The sequence below is a fragment of the Triticum urartu genome, chromosome 1A, assembly GCF_056163025.1.
Source record: "Triticum urartu cultivar PI428250 chromosome 1A, HENAU_Tu73, whole genome shotgun sequence".
NCBI lineage: Eukaryota > Viridiplantae > Streptophyta > Magnoliopsida > Poales > Poaceae > Triticum > Triticum urartu.
In genome coordinates this window covers 50,898,914-50,916,285 of record NC_141873.1, presented here as the reverse complement: position 1 = coordinate 50,916,285, position 17,372 = coordinate 50,898,914, and the positions used below count along the sequence as shown (strand labels likewise).

At 44.0% G+C, this 17,372-nt stretch overlaps 2 protein-coding genes and 1 pseudogene across 4 annotated transcripts; 2 read left to right on the top strand and 1 right to left on the bottom strand.

Moving 5' to 3' along the window:
• Positions 1 to 227: 227 nt before the first annotated feature.
• Positions 228 to 1,905, top strand: LOC125552063 (uncharacterized). Of its 2 annotated transcripts, none has more exons than XM_048715564.2 (2): positions 228 to 896; positions 1,709 to 1,905. In XM_048715564.2, the coding sequence occupies exons 1-2, from the start codon at positions 258 to 260 to the stop codon at positions 1,781 to 1,783; spliced, it is 714 nt and encodes a 237-aa protein (XP_048571521.2). In that variant the 5' UTR covers positions 228 to 257; the 3' UTR covers positions 1,784 to 1,905. The 2 variants fall into 2 exon arrangements, with proteins under 2 accessions (XP_048571521.2, XP_087402572.1); XM_087546446.1 differs by lacking the exon at positions 1,709 to 1,905 and adding an exon at positions 1,130 to 1,266.
• LOC125532679 (uncharacterized) lies at positions 1,854 to 6,974 on the top strand (annotated as a pseudogene). The gene is made up of 8 exons (XR_015611437.1): positions 1,854 to 1,861; positions 2,021 to 2,084; positions 2,375 to 2,575; positions 3,005 to 3,246; positions 3,717 to 3,855; positions 3,983 to 4,048; positions 5,209 to 5,377; positions 5,501 to 6,974. The product of XR_015611437.1 is annotated as an uncharacterized LOC125532679 (transcript).
• Positions 6,975 to 15,892: 8,918 nt separating this feature from the next.
• LOC125532678 (uncharacterized) lies at positions 15,893 to 16,996 on the bottom strand. Its single transcript, XM_048696643.1, has one exon. It carries the CDS (start codon positions 16,994 to 16,996, stop codon positions 15,893 to 15,895), a length of 1,104 nt encoding a protein of 367 aa, XP_048552600.1.
• Positions 16,997 to 17,372: the final 376 nt, after the last annotated feature.

Genomic DNA, 17,372 nt, shown 5'->3' with positions numbered 1-17,372 from the left:
AATGATCATGTAGTATGTAATGAACTAATGTGGTTGTAATTTCTCCTGCGAAGCACCTTTTCAAATTATACTTTATATATGGGTTTTACTCTGCCGCACATGATTTTGGCCCGCAAAATAGTTCTTCGTCGAACTGAAAACGCCTTATGCGGGTCGCGGTTTACGGGGTCTTCTAGAGATGCTTTTAGGCCCGGCCCGTTTAGTGTCGAGGCCCACAGCCCACCACCCTACCGGCCCACCGTTGTCGTTGGAACAGGATGGTGAGGGGCTGCGCGGTTGCTCTCGCGGCGGCGGCGGCGGCGGCGGCGCTGCTGGTGTCGCTGCCTATGCTGCTGGTGTTGCCACCGGACGCGGACACGTACGAGCAGGAGAGCCGCCGGATATTCGTGGAGTGGAAGGCCAGGTACAAGAAGACCTATAAACACGCCGGCGAAGAGGAGTGCCGGTACGCGTTCTTCAAGGAGAGCCGCTGCCGCGTCGCCTGGGCCAGGGCCGACGGGGTGACCACATCTGGCCTCAACGGTCTCAGCGCCCTCGCCAATGAGGAGATCTACCGCGGGTACAGGGTCCGGAAGGGGGAGGAATCGTACGAGCAGGAGACCCGACGGATGTTCGTGGGGTGGAAGGCCAAGTACGGCAAGACCTACAGAGACGTCGGCGAGGAGGAATGCCGGTACAGGTTGTTCAAGGGCAACCGCCGCGTTGTCGTCCGGCTCAACGCCGTCGCCGCCACCCCCGGACAAAATGTGTACGGCATCAACCAATTCGGTGACCTCACCAACGAGGAGGTCCGGGAACGCTGCTACCCGGAGATGGTGGACCAAGAGCTGAGCGCCAGGTGCCAAGCCGCCGCCCCCGACCCGGACCCCGACCATGGGAGGCGGATTTGGTACCAGGTAATCATCTCTCTTTTTTTTCAATGAAACTGTTGCTAGCTGTTTTTAGTTTCTTTATTAGCATTGTTGTTTCTTTACATGTGGTTGATTACCATTTGCATAAAATGGGGATTATGGATTTTGTTTCCCGCTCGCACGTACTAGTCCTCTAATTATTGATTTTGTTTGGTCAACTGCACTAGTTTCTTTCGGTATCCATGTGAACACAAGTAGGGGATGCCTTCTGCCTGCAGATCATGAGACCAAACGCCTATTCCAACGGTGTACCAGTTTGTAAAGGCCCCGTATGTGCAAAGAACTCATGAGATTTTGAGTAGTGCCTTGCTCGGTAGACAAGGGAACAATATTCCAGAGCTAACCACAAGTATGTGAAGATTTTTGTTAACCTCTCTTTGAATATGATTTGATTAACCTAGCAGTTCAATTTGTATTATTACTACTAGTATATGCTAACTGGGAATTCCTACATGGTTTAACCCAAAGTTGTATAATTGTGTGATTCTATTACCGACTGGAGTTTTGATCAAACATGGACATTAAAGTTTCTTGGCATTTGTACTGAGATAAGCTTAGCTGAAGGGGGGGGGGGGGGGGGATTATATAGTGTGCTAATGCTTGATAGGCTGGTGTGGTGGATCCATAAGTCGTTTTTCTCTAATAATTGATGATCTCACCATCTGCTGTCACTTACCCTGTTTGTCTTGGAAACATCTTAAGTCTGAATTTTGTGTGAATGTTTCTTAATCCTATTGGTACCAGTGTTTAATCATATATATAATTCTCACTTGCTATTATTTACTTTTTTTATATAGGTTTGCCGGTGCATTGCTACGGAAGTGGAGTCTGGAGGCGCCGTTCCTGGAGCTGAAGCACACATGTGGATCTGAACGTCTCTTGTATGTGTTGCTAGAGAATTTTAGAATAAAGATGTTGCTAATGTAATATGGTAAATTTGAGATGAAAATGTATGTATGCATCTCCATACTATGATTAAGATTGTTGTTTCTCATGGGTGGGGTGTTTTCGGCTATTTGCTATGTTAAACTGGCGGGCCTCCTAGGACAACCGTTCCATCATAATGACTCTTGAAAAGGCCTCTCTCTCTCCTGCAATTGTAAAAACAGGATCTTAACAGTGGGAGCCTTGAGTGTCATGTTAAACCAATCTTTTGATCGTCGCGCAAACAAGGCAATGCATTTACACTCAGCTACTTTTCATCTTTATCTTTGAATTGACTACTATGCGATTGGTTGGAAGCACCGAGTTCTATGGAATTGCTTCTTTTCCTGTTGTCGTTCCTAAACTTCTTCAAATTTTGTCTTCCTTATATAGTATTAATTTTTACAGGATGTTTAATTGTGAATTGTTGCATATTATCATGGTTGTGAACCAATGATAAATAGATTCCGTAGTTTAATAGCAGTAGTGATTAATAGTCATTATCCACTTACGAATTTTTGTTCCTCTCTGTGAAACAGGGGATTGTATCCTTTTGGGGATTACATTTCTTATACCAACCAGTCACTCACTATTCATGAAATCAAACATTTGTGGAGGAAACATCGCTGTGCTAGGACATATGGTAGAGATCTGAATATCAGAGTGGACATTTTTTTAAATCTAGCTGAGACGAATGTTCTGTGTAGTGACTGGAATGGCTGGAAAGATCCAATTATCTGGTTAGTACTAAAGTTACAGCCTAGAATAAGTTTTATGTTTTACAGTATTTCTCTTGGCATGATCTGCATATATTATTGATAGGAAGAAGTGCAGAAAATAGCAACGGTGATAAGTTTCCTAATTTACTCCAGGGGCACACTAGATGATGAAAATATCTGTGACATCTTGCACTTACACATGGCTTAGGGTTTAGAGAACAAGTTCTATAATGTTAATTTTTTTTCCCTTAAGCCTTAGGTGACCACTAACCAGTCATTTCCATTAGTGTGCATTTCTCATGTAACTAATCATTTGCCGTAGTGCATTTATTCTTTCTTGTTTTACACACTAGTGCAGTTGGTTTACTTTCTTTTCTTGAGTCATTAGTTTTCATACAAAAGCTACGTGTAAAAAGCATGCTGAATGGTGCTACTTATTCCCAATTCTAGGTTTGATGGCGCAACAGATGCAGTTGGGATTCAGTTTTTTCTGGAGAATGTTCATCCTAGAATGAAGCTGCTGCATCGGCTCTTTTTCGATTGCCAGACTCATTGTATGCCAGGCCTAATATATTTGGTGAACTTATGCGAGCTATCATATCTACATCCAGCAAAGTCCAAGAAGCAGTTGACTGGGCTTTGAAGGGTGCGAATCCAGATATTGTTTTGCACACGCGCATGATGGCGAATAGGTATGGCACACTATTTGTGGATGCTTGTGTAAATTGAAGTAACTATATAGATTGCCCCATCAGTTCAAGAAGGAAAAGTGCAGTATAGTAGAATGTTGACATCATGCAATTTCACCTGCCTACTTATCTCGTTCATCAGTAGTCACTGAAAATGCTTCTTTGTAGCCGAAATTGTTAATGTAACCTAAGATAGCTTTGCATATTTCTTTTATTTCTCTAATATAATCTTCAAACTTAAAGTTTGAATCAGTAATAGTCAATTTCAATATTACTAAATATCTTCCAGTTTCAGAATGTCCACCACATTTATAATGCAGATAATTTGTTAGCAGCAGTTGGTGTTGTACAACATATCAACCGATCTAAAGAGCTGATCAATATGAGGCGATAGTTGGCTATAGGCCTATGTTTTAGAACACTGATATCATATGTTTTGAACAGTTGAAGATTAACTCCTATCATTACTCTAGGCTAGCCCGAGCAAGAAAAGCTGCAGTTCTTTGTATTAAGAGAGCCCTACAGATCAAGGGTGCACCTCTGGTGGCATTGGTCTCAGACACACCAGCATTTGTGAGGGAGATAAAGTCAGACATCAGTGAGTTTGCAGAGGTTAGCTGCTAGATTGAATTGAATACTACAGGGTGAACTTAGCACCATATTTCAAGCACCATGGAGATTGATTATGTATTTCTGGAAATATTGGAAAGTTGGATGTTCATTCTGCAAAAAAATTCAGGTACTTTATTTTGATTACAACTTGTTTGCCAAGACTTCTGGTCTGGAGATAGTTGGAAATGATAAGGTATTATTCACTCTCATCATGTCATGGCCCCATAACTGTTACTGTTTCCTCTACAGATTTCTGAGTTCTGAACCTTATTGGAATCTTTAGGAGTAAATTTTTATGCTAGATTTGTGTCAAGGATGTTACAGTTGATATCAGAAAATGGAAAAACAAACAAATATAGATATTTCCTAAAGTTGCTATATTAATAATGCACAACTCTATTTTGCTAGTGTGGAGCTACAATTTTGGCAATTTTTTTAATTAAGTTGCTCTGGATTTCTTGTCATCTTGTGCATATTTTATCCTGTGCTTCTTGAGGATCTTCTTTCTCTGTTTTGCTCTCTTGTCTATATGTCGTGTTTTCTATTGTGAAGCATTCTTCCATACGCATGTGGAATTAAGACAATCCATATGTGTATATACAGTTCTTACAACATCCTAGCAATTCCAGGACAAATTATGAGGTAAAACAAATGACACATTAGCCCTCTTTTAACTATAGAGAGATTTGCTTATCATATTTTGAACCTGCTGGTACACATTAATGGCACATACATATGTGATTGGTGCTTTTGGGGGAGTTAATTCACCTAGAGTACCTTATATTGTACTCCCTCCGTTCCTAAATATAAGTCTTTGTAGAGATTCCACTATGGACCACATACGGATGTATATAGATGCATTTTAGAGTTAGATTCACTCATTTTGCTCCGTATGTGGTCTATAGTGGAATCTCTCCAAAGACTTATATTTAGGAACGGAGGGAGTAGGACGGAGGGAGTAGCTCATGGATAGAACCACAAGTACACAATATAATATTTGCTATCTTTTAAAGATATTTACCTGCTTAAAAAACATAGAATGCAATATTCCTTTGCTAATGATAGGATTGGCATATGTGCCTGCAAGAGGTGCCTGAGGCAACCTTAAACTGTGGATGCCATGTTAAATGTTCTACTTACATAGTTCAAAACTATCCTGATCATAAAGATAACAGTATGGCACTATTCATTAATGTAAGATTTTGTTTAGTCTAAGAACACAAGTTGTCACTACGTTTGTTTTGATCAATTATGGGCAACTCATGGCATTTGTGGTATTTCTGTGGATACTTTTGCATCTATATCTGGTTTCACATCTTGTTCCCTGAACTCAAGACTTATTTTTTGTGCAAGCCTCTAGATTTTCGTTCAAGAGACTGGGGATCGGCTCCAAGGTGGGTGGCATTTGTTGATTTCTTTATAGCTGCACAGGCCAGATACGCTGTTGTCACTGGAGCACATCATTGTGTGGGGACCACCCATGCACAACTCATTGCAGCATTGGCTGTGGCAAACGTACATGGTACATATGGCTTGTCTTTTAACATGTCGTCGCTTTTTATTTTTGAACTAAAAGATTGTGCTATATATAATATATGTGCCAAGATTCTCAAAGCGAAATACTACCCAAACACTGGTGTTGTAGATGCAACAGCAACCTGGCGCAGCATTCAGTTAGGCGTGGAGACACTAAAACTTGGCACAATATGGCAAGTTGGGGATGGCCATAGTATAAACATGTGTTAGGACCCTTGGGTGCCGTGAGAAATATGTTGATGAAGGTGGACGAGCTGATTGATCCAAGGACCTGCCAATGGGATGTACCACTCCGGAGCCAACCTAGTGGGAAGAGGATCTGCAAGTCATCAGAACAATTCCTGTCCACAGACATTGTTGGATGGCATTTCAACAGGAAGGGTATTTTTTTGTGCTCAGGCAGCCACAGAGAAGCGAGTCAGGGAATCTCAGATTTCTGGACAAAACTGTGGCAAACTGACTGTTTACCGAAAATTAAACAGTTTTTGTGGAGGCTGTCAGGCGTGAGCTGAAGGGAAGAAGAATGAAAATAGATACTATATGCTATATGTGTGTGAGGCTTGACGAAGATCTGTTTTTGAAATGCAAATCAGTAAGACTGGTGTGGAGAGAGTTAAATCTGGTGTGGAGAGAGTTAAATCTGGAAGGAATTCAGAAAAAGAAAAAGTAAGACTGGAGTGGAGAGAGAGTTAAATCCGGAAGGAATTCACTGCAAACTCATGGAAGCCGGTTCAGAAATGATCCTCAAACTAAAGAAGAAGGAACAACTTAGAGTGATTATTATGTTATTATTATGGCTCTGGTGGGGGAAGCAGAACAAATGGAGGGAAGAAGGCACAAGACGGACAGCGTCAGAGATTGCATGCCTACATCTCAGCATCTCTGGCTGACCGGTTTCAGAAAACAGATGGCGCGGCGTGTTGTCGGATAGGCGTCAGAAACTGAGATGGAGAAAGCCGCACGCTAGCTTAATACCCTGAAACTGAACACCCTAGTGACTGCTATCGGTTGTAAACACCCTAGTGACCAGCAGCGCGCACGTACCGTGCTAGCTAGTACTATACCCAAGCCTCTATTCCAGGCAAAGTTTTTTGCCTTAAGATTCAGCCATTTGGATGAAAGTGACTCTTGGTGAGTTTTGGTTCTGGCGCGTGGTATTATTTTGGTACGGGGCGGGGTAGAAACGCGTTGTGGCTTTGGTTTTTTGTTTCAAATTTTTTGAACTGGTGTGACGATTCCTTTGGTGGGTTTAGCATTTTTGATTGCATGTGGGGTAGGCTGGCATGGTTGTTCCTTTCATTTCTATTGGCTGTTGGATTTCTTCTGTGTTGCTGTCGGGTCCGCTGTTTGCGCTGGCCGCTGTTGGTCCATTTGTTGCGTCGCTTTCTGCTGTTCGGCCGTTGTCGGTCCGTTTGTGCCGTCGCTATCACAGCTCTTCTCGAGATCTGTCAGGATTAGCGAGCTCGCTAGAAGGATCCCGTCCAATCCAGCGCGATCGTCGCACCGCCGTAGATGACTATAAAAAGTGACTCTTCTCCTAGCCGACGGTCCCTATCTCGCCTCCTCCCGGCCCTCCTCACCTCACCGTCGAGCTCCTGTCTCCCCTCTCGGCGCAGCCCCTCTCCGCATCTCCTCTCCCCATGGCCGAGCTGGTGGCAGTGGAGCCATCGGAGATGGCGTACAGGAAGCGCAACCGACGCAGTGGGGATGGTTACCTCGAGCCACAGAAGCACGATCGAGTGCTGGAGCGGCGGCGGCAGCGTTGTCCCGTCCGCCGGCGTCCTCTTCCACGCCCCGATCATCGAGGAAGATTGCCACGTCTACCGCAGCTCTTCCCATGGCGGCCCCGAGATCTCGATCAAGTTCTTCCATCGGCGGCGGCCGGAGCTTGAGAGGGAACTTCCAGAGTGAATTAGCCTTGGATTGGAGCATCGCGGGCATCTGATGGCCATGGGACAGGGCGTCGTCTAGATCCAGCCCAGCGAGATGTAGTTCACCTGTAAGCACACACGACTGTAGTAGTAATTTATTAATTCTGATCCATGTCGAGCGGATGTTGAGCGTTTGTGCGATTTCTTCCTGCTTGCCCCGATTTCATGTTTTGATCGGCCGCGCCTCCTCCCTCTGTCCATGTTTCAAAGTAGCTCAGGCGTGGCGTCTGCTCGCTTAATGCTTTAAAGCAGAAGATGAGGATGTGCACCCCGCACGCCAAGCAATCGCCTATGCCGAATCAGGTGATTTTTCTCGGCCCCTCAAGTTTTCTTCCTCATTCCCCTTCTCCCGTTGTTCCTCCTTCCCCTCCCACGGCCGCTCCCACGGTTGCTCCCCACCTCTTCCATCATGCTTCTTCTCTACCTTCAATAGCGCTTCTCTGCCTCTCCCGTGCAGCTCCCCCCTGCCCCTCCTATATCTGCTGCCCACATCCTCCCACGGGCGCTTCTCTCCAACCTTCTCATAGGGCATCTCTCTCTGCCTCTCCCTTTTCTGATGGTTCCTATTTTACATTTGCCGTAGCATCTCCCCTGTACAGTAGCCTGCTCATTAAAAATGTACAGGTCAGAAATATCTCAAGCCTCAAGTTCCTTCTTGGCTGCACATAATTTGTTTTCTCTTTCCCCTTTTATGTTGTTTTGGAGCTGTAGATGAAGATAAGGTAGCAGATCAGAAAATTTGCCCGTGAAGGTCACAGAATAGATCTTGCTGATTATGTAGTTGCATAAAGAAATTGACTTGACTCACAGTGTGCTACATCATACTGGATATTTGGTTCCATGAACACCTACTTCATTTTATATGAATGAATCAGATTGCCAGTTAGTTTTTACTCACAATTGATTGTTGTTGTTTTGCTGAAGAGTGTGTGACAAAAAAGATAATTGTTACAGCTGAGAGCATAGACAAATCTTATGTTGTAACAGGTTTGGAGTTACGATGAGAATCAAAATGACAAGGCTCAAAAAACTAGATGCTCCTTCAACTATGTTCCTTTGTCCATCTCCTCAAATACTCTATATCATGTTCCTTTCAGCGGTTACATATTTTTAGTGACAATATGTCAGCGGTCGATCTCATTGGAGTTTTCCTTTGGTGTGTAGTCATCTCTTATAGTGGCCATAAATTAGTACATATAAATTCAATTTATATGAACAAGATTCCTGCTCTATGGCAGTTATGGTTAGTGATATGTAACAGTGAGCTGCCGTATCTTTTTTTCATCCAGTTAGCAAAGCATCATTTTCATTTTTGAGAAGATTTGATGATAGTCCAGTTTATAAACTTACTCCAGATTGGACCGATGTTGATAATTCTTATTCTTTTGTTAGATATATGGGTCAATAGATTTTGTGATTTAACTCCCTGATAGTCTAAGTTGCTTCAGTTTTGTACCTAGATCAGATTGTATTAGGCAGCACACTGTACAAGCATTTTCAGATGTACAAGATGGTAGACGTGCATATCATGCGGGTCTCCTCCTCTGCAGTATTGCGCAGCCGTGTCAATTTTGAATTGGCATTAGACTGGACTATAAGATGTTTAATGCCTGCAAACATGTCCTAATTTATTAACAAAGAGAACTCTATATCCTACTACTGTATGTGAAATTCGTGTGTGAAATGAGCTGACAATAGGATTGTCGACTACTCCATAGGTTTGCTGGGCAATTGCCATTCTTTTTTAATGACAGTTCTATATGCCTTGTTGGAGAAGGAAATTTCCCCCTTTGTCGTGTTCTTATGTCAAATATATCGTGTTTATTTTTTTCATAACGATCACATTATATAGATAATTTATAATCCACCAAGTTCTTGCCAGAAAAGACGATGAAAAGATAAACAGAACTTTTCTTTTTGAAATTTACACCTATTTGCAAGGCCCCATATGAGTACATTACCGATGCAGTACTGTTATTTTTCGTGATTTTTTTATTACATTTCTTTTGCTCTTTGAGTGAGGAGCTTGAAAAGAATATATCTCAAGCGCACTGTATGAGGCTTTAGAAGGAAATACATACGAGACTTCAGGAGGAAGGGAAGACAACAGGCTAAGAAAGACTTTGGTGAGGTGTAGGACTGATTTTTCTCTACTGTTCTATGGTATCCCTTCTATAGTTTGTTCTGCACATGTACCTTGCACTTGGTATTGATCATGATGATATTTTCCATTATATTTTTGTCAATGGAACAACTAGCTAGAAGAAACGGCTTACCATGTTCCCATTTGAGTCTTGTGTGCAAGCCTATATTGTATATTATCTGTCTATATTATAATTAACTAGAAGAAACGGCCAACCATTCTTCTATTTGGAATCTCAAGTACAAGGCCATATTATGAAATGATATAAGCATGTCAGATTCAAGGAAGTTGCTGATCTGGTGTCATGTTACACTATTTATCCTCCCCGAAGTACTAAAAAACAGAAAATTATGCATTTTCCTATAAGTAATCATTTTATTTTTGATTGTACTGCGAAAATGTATGATGTTATCATATATACTATTTCATAGAATGATCACCGTGGTTGCCGTTTGTTATCTTTGTTTAGTATTGCACCACCATTGCTTGATTAACTAAACAATCATGATCTTTACCTATCATTTTGGTAACTGCAGATCGCCTTACTTTGATCTGGTAAAAGAGGAAGTTGAAAAGAAGTAGGAAGAGTAACAAAAAAATCTCTGCCTTTTTCCTGACGGGTGTGATCTTATCATGTTGGCTTTCTTATATGATGCCAGTCCCGTGTGTTGATACCAGATCGCCACAAAGGATGAGATGCTCCACAGATTTGGAGAGAGTAATGGTTAGTTCCTAGGTTTGTGGTGGAATCGAAAACCGCTTCAGTGTCCGACTTGGTGTAAGCTGGCCGAGTTATCATCTTCTATTTTAATATTTTTTTGCCAAACCGTCAATCTAACCAAATAAAAACATATTAGTGATCCATGTTTGAGGAGAATAATGGACAAATATAGTGAAATGTTTTTACACAATATTTTTCACAATGAAAAATCAACCATCTATGCAATCTGTTTCACCATGACACTAGCACAATTTTAACAAAAAAATAGCACATTCTTTATAAAAAAATGAATATAATTAGAGGCTGTCAGTCTATCAATCATGTGATGCAGATTAATCAGCCCTTGGTGAACAAGGAAGTAGTACAACAGGGAATTAGATGTTCGGTGCCAATGACTTTGTATGTTTTGTAGTACTTCTGTTCAGTGGCTATGAATTTCTTCAGTTTGTACAAACGTGTAGAGCACTTATCTGTGCACTTGTATATTTAGTGTTGATGAATTTGAGACCCAGTATGTAAAACATGTGTTTTTGTGAGTAGAGAGAGAGTACAGTTTCATCAATTTATATTGTTTGACCGATGCAAACTTTACATAGCGTCTGTTATCGATCTAGAATGCATCACGAATAGTGACAATAAATTTATCCTTTTCAGTTTGCTTCTATATATTACTTATTTGTTGAGAATACAACATTATTCTCATAATTTCGTTATTTTAATTTAAAATTTAATGTGTACAACAAAGATGCCACCTACAAACACTAAGTATCAACCGGGCGCGGCGTGGCACCGTGCGGGTATAGCTAGTTGTAAACTACGACGGGTATAGCTAGTTGTAAACTACGAACTAATAGATATCGTTTTCTAGACTGCTGAGCCAAGTAGTGTAGTACTAGTGCTTGAACTTGTGTGACTATTTATTTCTTAACACAGGTCTTGCCATTGCTGTCTCTCCGTGTACATGTACGCACGCAGCACCCAGAATGCAGTGGCGATGAGCAACAGCATATCAGACCAGCCAGCATATTAACGATCCATCACACGCCGTACAGTACATGCAGATTTTATTATTGATTATTAGGCGCGCACATGTTTGCTAGTACAGAAATGTGTAACAACTTCCGGATGCCTCGGCACCATCTATGAACAGTAAATTCAAAAAAATAAAATGTTTAAAAAAAAATCTGAAACTTTGCAACATTATAGATAGTCAAACTTTATAGGTTCTTGCAAGTTTTCATGTTAAAGTGTCATCTAGAGAAAGGTGTACAAACGAGTTTCAGATTTTAGTGCTAAAAGTGATCGAAACTTCAAGCACTGGAATCTTTTTCGTGTGTAGAGCTCCTCAAATAGTTTTTTGGCATGAAAACTTGCAAGCACTTACACAGTTTGATCATCTTTGATGTTGCAAAGTTTTAGAATTTTTAGATTCTTTTCTATTTTTTTTATTTTACTGTTCATAGAGGGTGCCTAGGCACCCGGGAGCTGGAAAACCACTCTCTTGTTAGTAACCGCTGGCGCTGACGAAATCTCATTACTACTACTACTGAGCCGCCCTGCCTAAGCATGCCGCAGCGTGTATCGGGGCGCAGCAGGATCAGGTAACCCTCGTCACCCCAGTCATCTCCATAAGAGTTCTTGAGAATGTAGGAGTTGAAGTCGTAACTGACAAGTAAGAGCTCGTGATCGTTCCGACTTCGGCACTGCTTGTCCTTGCCATAAAAGCCACCCTCATAATCGCTCAAGTCTGTGTTGTTGACACTGACGGCGATAGAGACGACAACAGGGCCAACCGTGACTGGCGAAAGCAGTTGGTACCAGTGGCGGAGCTTGACAAGAATCTATGGGGAGGCCAAAGACACACAAAAAAAAAATGTAACCAACTACAACATCAATAACCACACATGCACACCTTTGAAAAACCTCATATGAGAAAAACAACAGATTTCTCATCGTGAGAGCAAGAGAAAGGGAGAAGAGTATTTTTTTCTCTCTCGTTGCAACGCACGATCTCTTTTGCTAGTAGATTACTAATACCTAGTAAGAAAATCATTTTGGGGGGGAGGGGGGGGAGGGGGGGGCGGCCCCCTCAGGGTTCTAGGGTGTCGTCTCCTCGAACCCACGCATGATGAGTTCGTCTCCGCGCGGTGTAGCGCTGGCCAATTGCACCGGCTTATCCTTGTTTCTCGCCCCTATGATGGCATGGTGAGCCTGCATGGTGCCCGTCGCAGAGAAAGTCCAACACGAGCCATAGGTCCCCTGGTCCCGGACTAGACCCAGGCACGGCTGGTCACTGCACATCTTCTCACGCCAGTCCCAGTAGACTGGGAGGGGCAAGTCGCTGTCGCGCCTTTTCAGCAATGAAAAAAAACATGCTATAGCATTCTAAGCAATGCATCGCCATAGAAATCAGTGTACAATGTATCGCCACGTCGCTGATAGCATATTTTAAGGGCCACACTATTTTGTCATAGCACGCTATTTTTTCATTGCTTTTCACGGACGGAGGAGCAGTGAGGTTGAGGTTGCGGTTGTGCCCGCGCCGCTCTGCCCCCATCGTCGTCATGCGATAGTTATAGTCACGGTTGAACTCGTCGGCGCTCAGGTCGGTGAAGACGTTCAGACCCGGAGCCCGGCCTCCAGCATGAGATGCGACGCGGAGCGCCATCTCCTTGAACATGTGGAATCGGCGGTGCTTCTCCATGGGGTCGCGTGCTACATTGTAGCGCGCGCCCCACGTCCCGTAAAGCTCCCACGGCGACGCGTAGGAATCGAGGTCGTCGAGGGAACGGCAGAGGTCGTTGATGGCCTTGACAACCCCAGGGGAGCTCCATTGCCGCAATTTTTTTGAAGCAACCATATATTTCATTAGACAATCTGTTCACATAGAATACACATAGGGTCACCATGCGAGACACAAATGCTTGTCAAGCAACTTTGCACAAAGAATTTCACAAGAAGTAAAACTACTATTCCACCCTTTGCATAAACTCGTGCCTCGCCGAAATGTAGCCCACAAACATCCTCCACCACCATCGTGGGAACGCCGAAAAAAGATGAGAACAGCCGCCATACCAAGATCTGAGAGAGCACCATCACATACAAAGATGCTTTTTGAACCGATGAAGCGGGTCGCCGCAAGAGACGAGACTGAGTCTTTGTGGCACGTAGGCTGGGGATCTTTTTCGTGGTCACCTGATCTCGACGCCATCAATTTCATCTGATGTAGTCAAAGAAGAAGAATGCCGCCGCTTGCCGTCATCCGCACACTCAACTATAAGACAGTAAACATAACTACAGCAGTCGAGACGACCGCCACCCATGCGAGCGCCAATGGCGACCACCAGACACGAACCTCGCCAGATTCAGAGATCGGCGAGACGACCGGGCCACCTGCATGGGAGTTAAGAGAGGCAGGGGTCTCCGAATTCCATTGCCGCCATTACCTAGGTAGGAAGAGAGTCCAACATCACGTTGATGAGGACAATACAACCTCCAAACAAGAGCGCCCTCCGACAGATATTGTTCGGCAGTTGTGGTCAAGGGAGCGAAATGCTCCATCTCCAGTTTGTGGCTCGAGATGGGGAGCTCCAAGTATTTGGGAACCCATCACATAGCAGCTCAGCGTGTCAGTGATCTGCCTGAGGATGTCCAATGTGACATGCATCGGCACAACTGTACTTTCATGCACTTGTCCACTCTCGTATCCACACGCACAAGCACAACTACAATCCATTATTCGAGGGGAGCCGACTTTTTGACAAATCATCTGTCCGTAAAATAGGATTTTTTAAAAGAAAATCTAAGCGTCCAAATAATGATTTGCTCGAAACATGATGTTCATCACAACGTAGTCTTCAAAAGGAACCATTTTTCATTAATTTTTTTGCGGGAAAAACTTTCGATATGTTCATCAGCCGTAAGACAGTACAAGGAACATCAAATGTAATAGAAAGTAAATCTAGGTCAATAGACTACCTAGCAACGACTGCAAGCACTATGGCGAGCTGAAGGCGTGCCATTGTCATCGCCCCTTCTTCATCGGAGCTGGACAAACGTTGTTGTAGTAGATACTTGGGAAGTTGTCCTGCTAATGCCCCACAGGACCAGCGGACCAGGAAAACAACTGTCGTTGATGAAGAAAATCATAGATGGAAGGACCCAACCCGTAGATACACAAATGCAAACGAGTAAAGACTAGATCCAAGCAAATCCACTGAAGACAAACACCGACCGAATCAGCGAGATCCATAGAAAACACACCTCCACAAGCCCTCCGATGATGCTAGACGCACCGCCGGAATGGGGACTAGGCAAGGAGGACCTTATTTCATCTCCACGAAGCCGCCACCGCCCCGTCTATTTGAGCATGACACAAACCTTAACCTAACTAAAAAAACACCTAAAAATAGACCCCACCCACCGACAAAGGGCCAGGATCCATTGCGTCCCCATGGTTCTAGGGCCACATGCAACAAGGTAGACTAGCGGGGGCGCCAATAAAAGGCAAGGAAACCCTATTCACCTATTCACTTGAGTCGTGGGCTGAAGGGTACCAGCACCACCATGCTAGAGCCCATTTTTCTTACATTAATAAGCCAAAAATACAACTATATGTCAAACAATTGAACACAATCAAGTGTAAAAAAATAACTAGTGGATCAAATGAACATAAATCTTGCTTTAGTAACTTATTTATTTTTTGCAAGGACTTTGTTAATACAAAAAAACACATTCAGCTATAAAAACATTAACGGGAGGAACAAATCATAAGTGCCCTAGGACAATCAAAATTACTAGTAATAACATCTTATATTATGGGACATAGGAAGTATTGGCGAAACATTAACTTTCCTACTAGTACTAGTTAGGCTAGCCATAGTGGGGGTAACTTAGGTACTTCCTCCGTCACAGTTTAGAAGGCACAGTTAAATTTGCGTGCGTTTCCACAATAGACAAGGTTTAGGGCGCATTGCATTTATGTCTAGTAGCTAATTAGTACTCCTATATACTTTTTTTATATGCATGCATAGTATGAATGCTATTTTCTAGCTCATCTCATAACCAATAGATAACCACCGAGGTTCCAGAGAATTTCCAAGCGCGTCTTCTAAACCGTGACGGAGGGAGTAGTAACTTAACACACCCCAAGACAATTTTGCTTATGTGGCAAGTATTTAATGAGGAGAGAGGTGTTTGGAGTAACATAATATGTTACTGTAACATAGCGCTTCCCGAGGTAAAATGAGTTTATAAGGCAATAAATAAAACAATCTATGACACTACTACTAAGATAATTTGCACTATGAAGGTAGTAACTTAGACTAGTGTCATATGCATGACACTAGTATAAATTACTCCCCACTATGACCAGCCTTACATTCGTGAGTTTATGGTGCATGGAGGTCACTATCGAATATGATTCGTTGGAATCAACGCATGTATTGGCGAAGCTGACATCTTCAGCCCCTATATTGAACGTTAGCGGAGTGTTTTGCAATTGCATCGATGATAGAAAGAATTTCATTTACACACTGCCCATGAGAAGTGAATATTGTTGTCCATCAATTGGCAAAAAAAATCTTATGATCTTTTAGATTTAAAGTTGGGATATTGATCCACCGTCATTCCTGTTGCCCTTTTGTACTACATGATGTAACTTTGAGGGTTAAAAAAAACTAGTTACATTCGTATGGGATGTGTGCACTAGGCAGTAGGCGGTACAATCCAATAAGGTTTGGTGCGTGCAAGAGTCAAGTCCCTTTCATGAACCACAAGAATCTCAAGGACTTCTTCCACCAGGTCGTAGATGCACAGATCCCCATCATCTTCGAGGAAGTTCTTCATGAAGTAGACGCGGTTCCTTTGCAGGTTGCACGCGCTCGCCGGGCAAGAAACCGCACTGCCTCCGTGAGCCAACATGAAGACCCTGTCTCCAATGTCATGCACCCTGCGCCAGCGGCGGCCATGGTCGAAATCCATCTTGAGGACAAGGACGGCGCCGATGTCGTTGGGGTCAAATCCCCGGAAGCAAACGCAGACCTGGAAAAGCTCCCCCTGTGACTCCAGCAGCCAGGTCACGCCACTGCACATGCCCTCCGGCAGAGTGATCGCGGCGTCCACGTCCTCCAGCGTGTGAAGCTCGGCCGTAGGGGCAGGAGTACCGAAGTTGAGGTGAACGACGCCCATCTTGTATTGGTTTGATTCCGAGAAGATGAAATGCAGCTTCCCTCCCAGGGCGGCGGCGAGGCCAGCTATGACTCTCTTGGTCGGGGGAGAGGAAGTGCAGTCGCCCTCATCGTCGACGTCGCCATCGCCCTCTGGGAGAGTGTACTCGCCGACGTCATACGTGTGCTGCGCCCATTCCCTACTGTTTCCTCCGTTGATTCGGCAGAACCACATGTCAGGGTCGGCGACGTCGAGCAGCACGACGGCGCAGTCAGGATGCGCCGTGGAGCTGTGGGTGAGGTAGCAGGCGCAGTTGGTGGGGACGTAGTGGTCGTCTCGTATGGGCGGGAGGGGTATGGTCTCTCCGGTGACCGGATGCCACAGCCAGGTCTCCCATGGGGCGGCCCCGTGGAGGATGAAGATCCAGCCCTGCGGGGTGGCGAAGCATATCTGGTTGTCCTGCGGGGATAGCATGGCGGGTGTCGGCTCCGTGCATGTTCTCTCTTCCGATATGCTAAACATGAGCATCTCGGGGATATCTTCATCATCGCCTCCGGTGGCCGCCGTCGTCTCGTTCCGTGCGGGCTGGTGTTCGAAGACGAGCAGTGGCAAGGAGTTGAGGGCGCCGTGGGGTAGCGCCATTGCTAGCTGGTCGATCGTCCTTGAAATTGAATTCAGACTCCGGCCGGTACGTGCGCTCTCTCGTCGTCGGTGGACGCGCTCAATTGTTCTGCCACTGCTCGCTTATTTCACTCCGTGACTGATCTACGGACGGTAGACTTTTATATAGAAGAAACCTGGGTTTACTGGAGTCCGAGTCGACCATGTAACCCAATCTATTGTACCGAATCTAAATTAGACTCCGGGTGTTCGAGTCAGTACGCGAATAGAATTTCCCTTTATTGCCAAACTTCAGTGTAGCCGGGTCCCCTATATACGGCATTTTACGGTATATTTCGCTGTATTTTTCCTTCTTCTGTGGGAGGCCTTATTCTGGAAATATTGCGTGTTCTGATCG